The sequence below is a fragment of the Erithacus rubecula genome, assembly GCF_903797595.1.
Source record: "Erithacus rubecula genome assembly, chromosome: 22".
NCBI lineage: Eukaryota > Metazoa > Chordata > Aves > Passeriformes > Muscicapidae > Erithacus > Erithacus rubecula.
The window spans coordinates 10,928,295-10,943,913 of NC_136674.1; the positions used below are offsets into that span (position 1 = coordinate 10,928,295).

A 15,619-nucleotide genomic window follows, 5' to 3' on the forward strand; every position below is an offset into this window, starting at 1 on the left:
AAAGAGATCTCAAAGTCTTTTTAGGAAAGTCACTTTTTATAGTCCTTTTCCAAAGTGAGTGGCCTCTGGCCAAAAGGTGGGGAGATTTATGGACAATTGTACGTGGAGATGGTAGCCCTGTGACACAGGTGCCGGGACAGGGTGCGATAATCAGTACCCTGCAGCACCATGACAAGCACCACGCACAGCTACAAACAGTCCTTGGCGTGCAAGCATCCACCTCAGCCAGGCCAGAGCTCCAGTTCAGGGCGAGTGGTGCAATCTCAGGTCTCAGTCTCTGATGATGGTCGTGAGGCAGATCAGAGAAAACTTTGGACTGACTCTTACACCACCCTGTGACTCACGATCATTGGCAGGAGCACTTCCTTCGTGGTGTCATTGCGAAGTCTTCAGGGCTCGTCTGAGTTGATAGCATATCCCAGAAAACAGAGATAGAAAATTGGACAGAATAGGAAAGTAAGAAAAAGATAAGGGAAAGGAAAAAGGAAAGAGAAAGCAAAACAAATAATCAATTTAGCAATCAATGTTCAACTTCAATTTCTGATTACAAAAAGATAAATAAACAATTTAAATCAATGTTTATAAATTTTAAACTATTTGAATCAATATTTAAAAAAGAATGCAGCATAATTCAATAATAACTAAAAATCAATCTTAATATTCATAATGCAATACAACAAAGATAAACAATTTTAAAACAAGGCAATTTTCAAATTTAAAACAGCAATTTTAGTAAAGTTGCAAACACAAAGATTTAAATGATTTTTAGTACTCACTACCAAAATCTTCTATGAAAATACTATCGCAAGCAGTTCTAAAGCATGCACACTCATTGCTCATATACCCCAGTAGTGTTTCAGGAATCTCCTTTGGATAAATTTCAAAGTTACAGACATTCTGTTCTCTGTCTAAGCAAAGATCTTGAACTCTGATTGCATTAATTGCGCAAATAAACTCTTGTTGTTCCCAGACAATGTAAGTTTCCAAATTAATAGTTTGTTACTTTTCACCAATTTGACAGGCCCATCCTCTATGCTTGAAAGGATAGAAAATAGCTCTGTTGTGATTCAGCCCTAATGCAGTGATAGGGAATATTGAATGTACTGAAGCATTACATATGGTCAGTGCAAAGGCTGTGGCTATGTTTATTCTGGGATAATGGTTTCACCAGGATTGGGATTCTTTTTCATGATCATGGGCATTATCCCAAATTATTCTCCGAATTTCAGTAGGAAAAGTGACTTTCTTGACTTCTCATATAATTGAGGCAGCAACTGACTGCATCCACAATTGAGCCTTGATACAGCAGAGAGCTAACAAAATGTTAGCCAATTTATTCATTAATACTTCTAAGTCAATACTATTCAAAATTCCCAATCTTATTCCCACAACACCGGTTAAGTCTCTTGTTTGTTTCTTGAAAGAATCCTCCTGGTTTTGCAACCTGGTTGTCCACCCCTAGGAAAGATGAACAAGCTGGCTGAATTACTGAGACATTGTTTTGCATTGGGAATTTGACTTGTTTAAAAGACCATGCCGAATTAAACAATATTTGTTGTTGGCCAGTTTTCTGAATTACCTAAGGTCCAATTTCAAAAATTTTCAGGCTCAGTATAACCGGTGGTTGGGTAGTAGGTGTTACAACATTAACATCAAGTTGCCCTCCGTATTTAATATTGTTTTTACCACACATAATTTTATGGGAAAATTGTACAACTGTTCAAATTTGATTTTGAATCTTCACAAAATAAAACACAGCTGCAAGGTCCTGTGCTGTAACTATATACAGGTTCAATGAGGGATTCAGCAATTAATATTCATGTTCCACGGCATTATTCTATGAAAAGTAAACACAACAGAATCTGCCACAAAGAGGCGGGAGGTTAATATGATGGAACCATGCAGCATGTAACGCAGACTGAAATTCTGTTAACTTCCCAATCATTTTGCTGCCAAAAAAGAAGCCACTCTGTACCTCCAAACACAGGATAAGAGTCAGTGTAGTTGCAAACAAAGGAGGCACTCTGCACTTCAAGCTGGAAAACACTCCAAACAACCATCAGTGCCCCAACCAAACAGTCACCCTGTCCCCCTGCAATAATGTTCAGCAGAAGCATTAGTGAACAAAGAATTAGTGAAAATGCTTTAGTGACTGAGACAGGTTTGTCGTAGCTGCTACCCAAGCTTTCAGTTTCTGTTATTGCCAGATTTTTTACAGTTCCTTCTGTTACAGTACTGCTCAATCGGGGCATACCACTTCCTGACTGAGGGTTTCTGGGCCACCCTGTTGGGGAGAGGGGGGGGCAGTCCCAGTAGTGGCTGTCTTCAAAAACTTCACTTCCTGAGAAGGTTTTTGAATTTTCTCTGAGGCAATTTGCAAGTTAGGGCTTTCCAAATGGGAGATTACTTTTTGTTGGTTATCCCCCAGTACTTCTATTTCATCTGCTCCCACAAGGGGATCGTCAATATATTGATAAACAGCAACATTGTCAGGTTTGGGTTTTTGGATTGGCCATACAGGGGAGTTTGCAAGTCCTGCATAACCGATTTGATCCCTTCTTTGGCACCAGAGGGAAGAGGGTATTGTTTTACATTTACAGGTAATTGCTGAGGTGATTTATGGCCAGAGGGGAGTTTTATTTCATGTATAATTTACAAGCAGGCAGCTTTGTGACTGTTTTATAGGAGTTGGTTGGGGTACCAATTAAAGCTACAAGGTCTCGCGTTTCCAGAGGGTTAAGCCCCCTGGCCAAAAAACAGTGTGCTGAGTTAGAGGCCATAAGTTAAATTTGTCACCCATTGTCAAGCAAGCTCCAGGGCCCCAGTGGCCACTAGCTGCTTGTTCTGATAATTCAGTAGCAGTGTACAGGATTTTTGTAGTGGTTATTTGTGGGTCAAAATTCTCATAATTTATACAATTGTATCCTGTTTTAACCTCAGATTTCAAGCTAGGGCAGCAATGTTCCCCACTATTTTTCATCAGAGTTAGTTATTTTTGAGAATATAATTGATTAGTTTCTTTCTCTTCGTTTTCTTTTGGTTAATCAGTGTGTTTTAAAGTGTTTGTGTGTTCTTGTCTTTGGGCAGCTGTTAAAGAATGATTCTCATCTCTTAAAGAATTAATCTCATTTCTCAAAGTGTGATTCTCATTCTTTTGTTCATCTAATTGTTTTTGCAAAATTTCCACTAAATTTTGTAGAGAGTCAATAATTGTTCTTTCTCCACTTCTTCGCATAAAGCGAGTTTCTATAGCTTCCTTGAGACAAGTGCCCAAAACTGAGCAGAGAATGATCTTATTTCTGCCCCGTTTGAATTTAGTTTCATGTTTCAAAGAATGTATCCTATCAATCACATTTTCTAAATTAAACCAGTTACTGTGTTCCCAATCTTCTCCCCTTTGGGAGGGTCTGGCATTATACTTAGCTAGCAAAGCGAAAAATGCAGCTTTATCTTTAGTATTATGCTTTTCTGTCATTTTTGCGAGGGGGAAAGCATCACTTGAGGGAGGTCATGACTTACGCACAGCTTTTCACTGAGCACAGCCCCCTTTCTTCCCTGGGTGGGTGAAGAGACCACACTGCTTGGGAGGTACTACCTTAGTTACAAAACAGCTTGTCTCTTCATGATCCCAAGCAGTCAAAAAACAACAACAACAACAACAAAAGTTTGCTCTGCGATTTATGATTATGTGCGAGGTGGGGAAAGAACCACTTCAGGGAGGTCAAGACTTACCCACAGCTTTTTGCTGAGCACAGCCCCCTCTCTTCTCTGGGTGGGTGAAGAGACCACACTGTTTGGGAGGTACTACCTTAGTTACAAAACAGCTTATCTCTTCACGATCCCAAGCAGTCAAAAAACAGCAACAACAACAACTAGAGTTACACACACACTCCTCAGCCTGCGCAGTGTTCTCCCTGACTCAGGGAGGTCAGTACACATTCATATAGTAATAAAGAACCATTACAGCACCGTTCTGCCTTTTGCACCAAGAGATCTTTTGTGAATTTCTGAAGACAGAATCCTCAAAAGAGTGTAGGGATACTTTTCACCTAGTTGTGTGCAGTTTGTGGGAAATCTGAAATGCCCCTCCTTGCTTTCTAGTCTGGCTCACCCCTGTCGAGGGGGCCAGCTAGGTGCAGCTGGAGCAAGATGTCCTTCCCCTCTTACAGACTACACACAACCAGCAACCCTTCTGTCTGTCAGAAATCCTGTCCATGATGCCAAGTTAATGTCACAATCTGCTCTACCCAAGCAGGAGTTGTGATAGTTCGTTCAACCCCAGGGTGCAAAAGACAAAAGCAAGAGACTCAGGTTTATTTAGCAAAAAGCAGTAATACAGTTTATTGCGTGCTAACAATCAAGTTGTTTTTTTTTTTTGTGTGTGTGTGTGTGTGTGTGTGTGTGTGAGAGAGAGAGAGAGAGAGAGGGAGGGATGGGATATAGCTACCAACAGATGGGACTCATCCTTGTGGCCATCCAACAAGATGAGACGCGTCTTCAATCTGTTAGGGAGAAAGAGATCTCCAAGCCTTTTAGAAAAGTCACTTTTTATAGTCCTTTTCCAAAGCGAGTGGCCTCTGGCCAAAAGATGGGGAGATTTATGGACTATTGTACAAAGAGATTACAGCTCCAAGAAGCAGGTGGAACAGGACGCTACAGCCAGTACCCTGCTCAAGCGCAGTGTACCATGGCAAGCTCCAAGCACATCTACAACTAGTCCTTGGCAAGCATCACCTTGGCCAGGCCAGAACTCAGGCGAGTGGTAGGGTCCTGGGGTCTCAGTCTCTGATGATGGTCGTGAGGCAGATCAGAGAAACTTCGGACCAGCTCTTACAGCAGCCTAGCCCCATTGTGGACAAAACACTGCACTAGAGCTCCCCCTCTCCCCCTCCCCCCAAAATTGCTATCCCCTTGTGAATATAGCCCGGTACTGCAACCCACCCTTTTAAATAGCATTGTGCTATTGTGGACAGAAGCCAGTACTGCAACCACCCCCCCGGAGCAGTCCTGCCTCCTTGTGATGAAGCATGCTACTGAATTTCTGCCCCTTCTGAGAAGTGCTGCACCCTTGTGGACATAACCCGGTACTGCAGCCCCCCCCCTCCAAACAGTGTTGCCCAGTTGTGGTCACAGGATGCTACTGCAACACCCCGCTCGCCGGAGCAGTGCTGCAGCCTTTGTGGACATAACTTGGTACTGTAGTCCCCCTCCCAAGTAGTTCTGACCCTTTGTAGACACAGCATGATACTCCAGCACCCCCTTTGATGAGTGCTACCCCCTTGTGGACACACCCACGGGATTTTCTCTCTCGAGGTTTCAGAGCATGCAGACTCCTTTTATCCTAAACTCCTGGCTTTACCTTGCCCTCTCCCTTTCCCCATTGCCCAAGATACTAGGAAGATACAGCCTTCCCGACCTGCCTGCTCCATATTCCCTCTTGAGCCTGGCATTTGCCCAAAAAGTTCAGATTTTCAGCCTTGTGCAGACCCTTGTCTGTTTCAGGAGCCAAGCTGTCTGGGCCCAGTAACAAACTTGCTGCCCCAAATCAGTAGAAACCTTACAACCCAATTCAAAGACCTTAACACTCATGCCTTCACCCATCAAATTATTTGTAAAGGCATTAGTACACATCTTTCCTCTCAGATTGAAGTTTCCTGTGCTGGTGAAAGTCTTTTAAGCTCAGCCTTCAGCCTGAATTCTCTGCTGTTGTAGTTCCATGGACAGAGGTTGCTGTGTCTTCCATGGGCAGGCCAGTGTTCAGTCATCTCCAGGACAGCAGGGCTCCACGGCACTGTGAGCTGGGAAGACAAAACCCATCACTCCAAATGTCTCAATTCTTCCTTATTCCCAAGCAGTTGGCTCTGCCAGTGGGGTTTGCTGCTCATTGCAAAGGAAGAAAGGAAACCCCTATGACACTGTGAGGCCCCATGGAACCAAACATCAATTGTGACACCACAGAATCTCACAGAACCAAGGAGTCCAAAGGACTAAAACAGATAATGCATGGCTCTGCCTTGGTAAAATAAATCTTCATGGTGGCATCTTGGCATAAACTTGAGAAGTGTGTCTGTTTGTAGTGGGGAAACGGGAGTTTTAGACTGCTTCAAAAAGATTAAAGGAAGAAAACTGTGGTTTGCTTGAGTGCAGCCAGTTCTCCAACCAAAGCAGGTCCCAGGTGGGTGAGGACAGACAGGATGGGGTTGGGCAGTGTGGAGCAAGGTTATCCACATTGTGTCAGACCTCAAGGCACAGCTTCTCTGAGCAGGCCAGATCTCCTGAGGAAAGACCTTGGATCAATATCAATCACAGAATGCTACAATCAACTCCTCTCTAAAGAGAAACAGTAATAAAAGACATGCATTAAAATAGGAACGCTCATTTATAACAAGCTCTTTGAAATATTTCTCCATAACTGTAGAAAATACTTCCTAATGAACTACACCAGAGCAGAGGGAAATCAAGGCAGAGCCATGGTTTTCTCAAGACTTGCTTGATCCCAGTGAGCCCCGTGGTGCATTTGGTGCTGAGCCCTTGAACCTTGAGAAGAGATTGCACAAACCTTGCCAGGAGTCCAAGTAGAAGAAAAACCCAGAGTGTCTCAAAGCATTAATGGGTCCCACTGAGGTCCATCCCAACTACAGGCTCCTCATGGACTCCTTGTGAGAGAGAACTGGAGCCCATGATTGCCCAAAAATGTCTTAGAGACTCGAGAATAAAGGAAAAAGGAAAGTACTTTAGAAAAAGTGAAGTGTCTTGAAGCATTAATGAGCCCACTGAGTGTAGTTACTGAGAAAGGCTCTCAAGAGACTAATTAAAGCAGATAACTGGAGGCCATGATTGCATAAAGCTCTCAGAGACTCCAAGGCAAAACCAAAACACAAAGTCCTCTGAAAAACCATGCAGCATGAAGAAGCCCCCAGTATCAATTCCTGACCAAGGCTCCCCAGGGAGTGGTCCCAGAAGATTCCTGAGGCCACTGGGATGTGGGGGGGATACTGAGGACAGCACAAGGGGTGACAGTGCCCAGCCTTGCTGGGGCTGTGCCAAGAGGTCCCAGTGGCTCAGGACAAGGTGTCTCCTCACAGCCCTTGGTGGCACAGACTGTGCTGTGCCCCAGGGCACCAAGACTTGGCTTCTCTTTGTCCCCGCCTGTCATCTCTGCCTCCAGTTCTCTGCTCTGGTTGGGGCTTGGGGACACTTTCTCAGTCGTATTCCTCCCTGGGACCCATTAAAACTTGAAGAACCTTTTGAGTTTGATTCTGACTTGGAGTTCTGGAGAGGTTTCTTCAGCTCCCTCTCAGAGACTGATGTTCAGGGCCTCAGCACAAACCCCAAGAGGGTCATTAAAGTCCTTGTGCTGTGTCTGTGCCGCTGAACTGGGCCGGACTCCTGGCACAGAGGCAGCTCCTGCAAGGGAAGCACTGCAGAGAGAGCTCTGCCCAGGAGCAGTTCCTGTGCACAGCCCAGCAGGGCTGGGGCACTGCCTGCAGCCACCCTTAGCAGCACAGAGGCACAGAGGGGTAAAGCTCAGCCTAGGCTGGGAGCACAGAGCACAGCTCACTGAGGGCTCACTAGAGCAGAAATCCTCACAGTGTTTGAAACAGCCGCTCTGTGGCTGTGGGAATATAAGCTGCAGTTCCTGCAGGGATCTCCTGAAGCTGGCACATTCCACAGCTTTCAGAACCTTCCAGGAGGACTCTTAGAGCTGCTGCAGTGCAGGGGATGTGGCCCTAGGGCAGGATTGGGTTTCCCTGCTGCAGCAGCTGAGGCACAGCCCAAGGCAGCTCCATGTCCAGGCTCTGCTGCAGGGCTAAGCAGCCAGGGGTGCCCAGGGCTGTCCTGCAGAGCAGGGTCCTGCAGCCCAGGGCACTGTGCTAGGGCAGGGACTCTGCTGTATGCCAGGGACAGCTCTCAGCCAGCCTGGGGAACGGCTCCCAGTGCTGGGGGACAAGCTGTGGGGGCAAGAAGCAACCCTGAGCAGGGTACGTGCTGCTGCTGAGAGGTGCAGGGTGGGGCAGGGCTGCTCCCAGCTCCAGACCTGGGCACAGCTCCGGAGAGCACTTCCCAAAAAAAGGTGAGCCTGAAGTTGCTGTAAATATCAGGAGAGTTCCTGTGAGTGTTTTCAATTTCCTCCTTGAAGAAGGATGGGAAGGTTGGGGTGATGACAAAAAGATTTTTGCTTTTTATACTTTTTTCATATATTTGTAGCTCTGTAAACTATTATTATATACTTTATATTACTATAATACTTAATTACCTCTAGTGTATTTCCTAACATTTCTTCTAGATTTTTGAACAATAAGCTGACTTTATAAATACATTCTTCAAATACTGTATAGTCTTATTATCAGGAAGAAGACCCACAAGAAGAACATTTGAATGTGAGCACTCATAAAAAAAATTGGGGCAAAGAAGCCCTTGGAGCTGCTCCAACGTGGTGACCCAAGGGTGTATAACAGGGGAAAGCAAATCTCCTATTGGATATTCCTGTTATATATCATAATTATGAAACTTAATAAATTGTTGATATTGGGGGGCCAGGCGTGCCCCATCCCCACTGTGACATCCGGACGCTTCCAAAAATGGCCTGTTTTTTACTTTACTGGTCTAATGCTGTTTCAAGGGCATTTTTCGCTTTTGATTATAGACAACAGGAAGATGAGAGAAGCAGAACAGGAATTATAATCAGAGAATCACAGAACATTCTGAGTTGAAAGGGACACACAGACAAATTTACAGGACACATTTACAGAGACTCCTGATCTGTAATTTTGGGTGGTCAGTCTCCCTGCTGGGAGCCTCTCAAAGGGCCTTCAGCCACTCCTCAGACCTGGGCTGCCCCAGCATCCCCTTTGCAGGGCCCAGTAGGGCTCTCCTGAGCTGCCCTTGCCCACCTGCTGCCCCAGGCAGGGCCCTGCAGACAGGCAGATTTCTGTGGGGCTGGGTGACGGCACAGAGGGTGGGATGGGCACTGTGAGCCTGGCAGGGACAGGGCAGCTCTCAGGAGGGAAATGTCCAGCCTAGGGAGATGCTCAAGGAAGGAGGGGGGCTGAACAGAGCAATGCTGGGGGCAGGAGGGCACTGTTGGTCTGTGGGATGTGCCATGCACAGCTGAGTACAGGAACTGAGTGCCCGGCTGTCTCTGCCCTCTCAGCACAGCACCACAGCATCTTCTCTTGTTTCTGCACTCCTCTGATATTGTCACTGTTATCTGCTGATTTCAGTGAGTCTCTGGGTTTGCAGCAGTTGAGTCAGGTACAGTGCTTGGGATTCCTGCCAGGCAGGGGTGTCCATGGAAATGGGGTGTCCAATCTTCCCTATGACCTGTGGGGCTGTGGGAAAAGCTGTCATTGGGAAATGGGAATGAGCTGAGCCCCTTCCCTGAGATCCCATCATGGATACACCTGCGGTCTCCTTGCTGCATCCTTCTAAGCTCTGAGCTGCCCTCCTGGGTGCAAATCTGTGCCACAGCCTCTCAAGTGTCCCACAGGGAAGTGCAGAGATGCCATAGCTGAGGAAATGCTGTTGGGTTTACCAAGTGAGCTGTGAGTGTCATTGGCAAAAGGGCTGCTGAGACCTTGCTGAGACCTTTAGAGAGGGTGAGACATTCAGGGATCCCTCTGCTCTGGGCAAGGTCTGGTTTATCCCAGGGTGACACAGGAGTGTGATTGTGCTCTGATTCCAGCCAAAGGTGCAAAGCCAAAGGTGCAAAGTTGGGAACAAGCCCATCAAGTCCCTCACCTTGCCCTGAGCCACAGGGAATCTTCTGCCTCTCACGTCTCACTGGCAAATTCTGAGTGCAGCAGAAATGCTGGGATTTCTGTCCTCAGAGAACCAGGAATGATATGTGGGTAGGAAAACAAATCCTAAAACCAACTTCTGCCGTCCTTTAGATTTGGGAGTGCAGAAGCTTTCAAGCCTTTCAGCATTAGGAGTTATTCCACTGAAAAATCCTGAATATCCAGCCTTGTCCTTCTGCCACACAGCCACAAACCCAGAGCAGCAGGGCAGGGATGACTCCTTGAGAATCCCCATGCACAGGCCTGGCTGCTCCTGGCACACTGAGATGGCACAACTGGAGCTCAGTGAGAGAGCTGGTGAAGGTTTCCCCAGAACAGCAACAAGGGTAGGTGAGTCACAGCAGGACAGTCTACAGGGCCAGGCTTGGCTAAAAGTAGCCTCTGCTGACTTGTCACTGTCCTTTATCCATGAACAGATCCCCTTGGCCAGAGACAGCAAATGTCCAAATGCAGCTCCATCAGCCACTTCCTCCTGCTGGCACTGGCAGACGTGTGGCAGATGCAGCTCCTGCACTTCTGCCTCTTCCTGGGCATCTCCCTGGCTGCCCTCCTGGCCAATGGCCTCATCATCAGCACTGTAGCTTGCGGCCACCACCTGCATACCCCCATGTTCTTCTTCCTGCTCAACCTGGCCCTCACTGACCTGGGCTGCATCTGCACCACTGTCCCCAAAGCCATGCACAATTCCCTCTGGGACACCAGGACCATCTCCTACTCAGGATGTTCTGCACAGCTGTTTATGCTTGTCTTCTTCCTTGGGTCAGAGCTTGCCCTTCTCACCGTCATGAGTTATGACCGCTACGTGTCCATCTGCAAACCCCTGCACTACAGGACCCTCCTGGGCAGCAGAGCTTGTGCCCACATGGCAGCAGCTGCCTGGGCCAGTGGCTTTCTCAATGCTCTCATGGACATGGCCAATATATTTTCCCTGCCCTTGTGCCATGGCAATGCCCTGGGCCAGTTTTTCGGTGAAATCCCACACATCCTCAAGCTCTCCTGCTCACACTCCAACCTCAGGAACCTGGGCTCCTTGCTATTAGTGGCCTTTTAGCATTTGGCTGTTTTGTGTTCATTGTTTTCTCCTATGTGCAGATCTTCAGGGCTGTGCTGAGGATCCCCTCTGAGCAGGGACGGCACAAAGCCTTTTCCACCTGCCTCCCTCACCAGGCCATGGTCTCCCTGTTCTTCAGCACTGTAATGTTTACCTTCCTGAAGCCCCCCCCTCTGTCTCCTCCCCATCTTTGGATCTGGCACTGTCAGTTCTGTACTTGCTGGTGCCTCCAGCCCTGAATCCCCTCATCTATAGCCTGAGGAACCGGGAGCTCAAGGCTGCAGTGTGGCGATTGTTGACTGGATGGTTTCAGGAGCATTAAACTTCTGGCCAATTTTTGCAAATCACTTATAATAAAAGTCATCTTTGATATTTCATGTTGGTCTCATTTCAGAGGTCTTTTCCTTTGCTTTACATTTTTCATATTATCACCAAAGAAATGTCATTATTTGTACCTGTTCTCATTTTGTCTCTCTCCATGTTTACAATGCATACTCACTGTTTCAATGAGGGGCTGTGCTTTGGGTGGCTTTAAACAAACTAAAGGATGTTGTAGCAAACTTTTCTCCAGAGATGCCCATTTTGTTCCCTTCTCTGGAGATGCAGCAGCAATGTCTATGTGCAGAGATGGAGGCAAATCAATGCTGTGCCCAGCAGCAGCAGCATTTGGTGTTGCCAGTGCTGCTCCTGTGCCACTGCCCCACTGCCCTCCTGCCCCTCGTGTTGCTGCAAAGCCTGAGTGCTCTTGGGGCCGGGCACAGCCCTGGGGGTGGCAGTGCCAGGGCTGCAGCAGGGACAGGCCATGGGCACTGCTGGGGCAGCACTGATGCCTCAGGCCAGGGCCTGGGGGCTCCAGGCTCCTTGGCCAGGTTGTCTCCAGAACACGTGGCCAGGCCAATGCTGAGCAGAGAAAACCCCGTGAGCAGCCCAAAGGCTGGCCCTGGGCAGGCTGGGGGCAAACAGCATGGCTGGTGCTCTGCAAGGTCCCTGAAAGGGGGAGACCCTGGCAAGGAGCAGCAGAGCAGGGGCTGATCCGTCCCCACTGCTCTGGACACCCCAGGGCAGCATCCCAGAGCGTCCTCATGCACCTGCCAACAACATCCCCCCTCTGTAGCCCTGGCCTCTCTCCCAGCTCACACAGGTGCTGCATCCTTTCAGGCACAGACACGGCGGCACTGGCTCAGGAGCCCCTGTTTGCATTGCACAGAGCAGGTGTCAGCACCCACTTGGTGCTGCTGAGGGGAGATGGAGGTGAGTGAGCACAAATGCCATCAGTCCCTGGGGCCGTCAAGGGCTGGGGATGGGAGGGAAACCACCCAGGTTTGTCATGGCCTCTGCAGTCAGCCAGAAAGTTTGATTGCATGAGCTATGGATTTCCTGTATCACTGAAGCTGTTGCTCACTCAAGGTGCTGTGTTACCAGTGCCGAGCACAAGGGAAGAATCACTGCCCTGGTCCTGCTAGCCACAGCATTCCTGATCCATAGTAGTCCAGGGGCTGGATGATGGAAATGGTGGGGAAAGGTGGGGACAAAGTCAGATTGATTGCCAATTATAAAGGATCTTATTTTTCATACCTATTGAGACTGCATTAGAAGGTGCTGGGAGTCAATATCAATTGAACATTGCTGATATCAATCTATAAAATGGAAAAAAACCCAAGAAATAATAGTTTTCCCTGTGTGGTTTTCATTATAGTATATTCACATTAGAAAGACTTCTGAAATCTATCTAATTAACCACAGAAGAACTGGAAAACTAGGTTATTCCCTAAGATTTTTCTTGTTTGGGTGTTTTGAACAAATGTTTATGAGCTTTTGTCATTGAATTAATGAACTGAGAAGCTCAAGAAAAAGGAGGCCTCTGGGGTTATAAAATTCACCATCATCCTGCAAGTGTCTGAGGATACATCCTCATCAGAGCAGGAATGTACAGAAATGGGCACAGCTCTGTGGCTGCCCCAGCTCTGGGATGGACCCTGGGCCTGGAGCAGGAGCAGCCCTGGAGGGCCACAAGGCCAGGGCTGTTGTGCTGGCCTGGGCAGATGGGATGGCAGCAGGGGCTGCAGAGCTCTCAGGAGCTCAGGGAGAGGGGAGCAAGGCACACAGGAAGCCTCCTTTTGCCTTGGCCAAGCACCTTGCCCATGGCTGGGGCTGAGTCCTGTCTGAGCTGCAGCTGCTGCCGTGCCCTTGCCTGAGGCTGAGGCCGTGGGGCCACTGCCCAGAGCCCCCTGCCCTGAGCAGAGCTGTGGGGCCAGAGCCAGCTGGGCTGTGCTGGGGAGAGGCCCTTGGTGCTGCACAGAGCTCAGGGCAGCTGGCACAGCTTGCAGGGAGCTGGGCTGGCCTGAGAGAGCCTGCCAGAGAATGCAGCAGTGTCCATCTCAGCCTGGCTGAGCGTGTGGGGGCAGGACTCAGCCCAGGCCTTGTGGGGCAAGGCCAGTGCCTGGGGAAGGCATTGGAAACAGGCAAGTGGCCCAGAGAGGAGACTGCTCTGTGCCCTTGGTGGCATGCACAGAGCAGGGAGGGGGCCCAGGACATTTGTCAGTGCCAGCCTCTGTCCCCAGCCATTACCAGCACTGGCTGCTCAGCTCAGGTTTGCCCTGGGCTGAGTTTGGCTGTGGCCCAGCTCCATCCTCCTGGGGGTCTCAGGGCCTGTTCCTGGCCATGGCCAGCCCTGCCCAGCCTCTCTGCTGGCCCAGAGCCCAGCAGAGCCTGTGAAAGGATTTGATAAAATTTGAACTCAGGTAACCTTGAGTTAGGTATTAAGAGTTAGCAAATATTTATCACAAATCTAAGAAGCAGGATGCACCTTAGCCTTTTCAATAGAAGAGAAACCAAAGCTATTGTTAGCAGAAAATGCTGAAGCAGCCAGCAAAGGACTGCTTCAGAAAGAAAGGTGGAAAGGGAGAGTAAGGAAAACTGGTGGTCTTCATTGGAACAGCCCCCCAGGATGACTCGGAGCCTTCCTTGGTGCAGCCACCAGAGTACTGTGTCACACGTGGTCATGATATTAATGACCTCTGAGAAGTAATTTGTAGAACCACTCCTATCGCAGGAAATGGAATGAGCATGCATCAAATTTAATCATTGTGCTGTGTAAAAGTGCTGGGTGTCCATTGCAGTTGAGATGGAAGCAGTGACACAACACTCTGTTTTGGCAATAATCAACTTTTTTTGAGGGCTGTTCTTATTTTGCTTTTGATGTCCTCATGTTCGGCTCTGATTGGCTAAATTTCCACCAGGCTAACTGGCCACTTGCTGCCTATGTCCCCAACGGCCCACACCTGCTCCCTAGTGGCCCAGACTGACCAAGCTAGATAATTAAGGCAGTTCTATAATTACTTACATTTCAGTTATAAAATTGCAGTTGGGATTAATTATAACTGCAAGGCCTTCAGGCCAGCTGTTAGGCACTACACACACTCACTGAGCAAAGCCACTGACCAACCCTAATGACCATCCTCCATTGATCACAGCAAACTGACTACCCCCCCACTGACCACACCCACTGATCACCCCAATGGCCATACCTTCTGACTGCACGCACTCACCACATCGACTGACCACATGGCACTGACCACCCCCAGTAACCACACCAACTGGCCTCTCCACTTACCACACCCCAATGACCCCCCAAGGGACCAGACCTCCACTGATCATTCCCACTGACCACACCCACCCACCATGCCCCAATGACCACCCAACTGACCACACTCCCACTGACCACACCCATTGCTGACAACAAGTGACTGCACGCCACTGATCACACTGACTGCACCCAGAGACCACACCCACTGACCATACCAAGTGACCACCTCTCACTGACCCTACCCACTGCTCACACCCAATGACCACTGCCACTGATTGCCCCCACAGACCACACAACTGATGGCACCCACTACCCACACCCAGTAACCACATCCAGTAACCACACCCACTGAGTGTGCCAACTGGCCACTCCACTGAGCACTCCTGCTGGCCGCAGCAACTGACCATACCCCAGTGATCCCCAGCTGATCATACCTTTACTGACCACACCCACCGACCACACCCACTGACCATACCCCAATGAAAACCCAACTAACCACATTCACTGACTACAACCACTGACTACTTCCCACTGACCACCTTCACAGACAAGACCCACTGATGACACCCAAGTGAACAAACTGACTGCATCCCCACTGACTGCACCCACTACCCACACCCACTGACCACACCTCACCAAATTCTCCAATTTACCACAAAAACTGGTGCAGCTGCTAGCTGCATCAAGTGGCCACCTGTCACTGACCACACCTACCAACCACACCCTAATGACCAATCAACTGACCACATCCACTGATTATACCCACAGTCCACATCCACTGACCACACCAACTGGTCACACCTAAATGATCCCAAACTGACCATACCCTTCCAACCACACCCACTGCCCACCCAACTGACCACATCCCCACTGCCCCTACCGACTAACCACAACCCCTGACCACCCAAGAGACCACTGCCACTTGACTACCCAGTGGACCACATTCACTGACCACACTCACTGACCACAGCTAGTGACCATACCCACTGACCACACTCACAGATCACTTGTGCTGAGCACACACCCGCTGACCACTTCCCACTGACCACCCCAATGAGCAACATAATGACCACACCCACTGACCATACCTGTTGAGAAAAGACAAAGGATTCTGCACGATTCAATGTGAATCAACAAAAGTCACTTATTGTGCTTCTGAACATTGTTTATATTTACTTTTTA

The 15,619-nt window shown here is 48.5% G+C and overlaps 1 protein-coding gene across 1 annotated transcript; it reads left to right on the forward strand.

Annotated features, from left to right (window-relative positions):
• Positions 1-10,539: 10,539 nt before the first annotated feature.
• On the forward strand, positions 10,540-10,994 carry LOC306811207 (olfactory receptor 14J1-like; the record flags this gene model as incomplete). The annotated part of the gene is made up of 2 exons (XM_079324683.1): positions 10,540-10,632; positions 10,878-10,994. Coding segments are annotated over 2 exons (210 nt in total), but the record flags the coding sequence as incomplete, so codon positions are not given.
• Between the last annotated feature and the right edge of the window lie 4,625 nt (positions 10,995-15,619).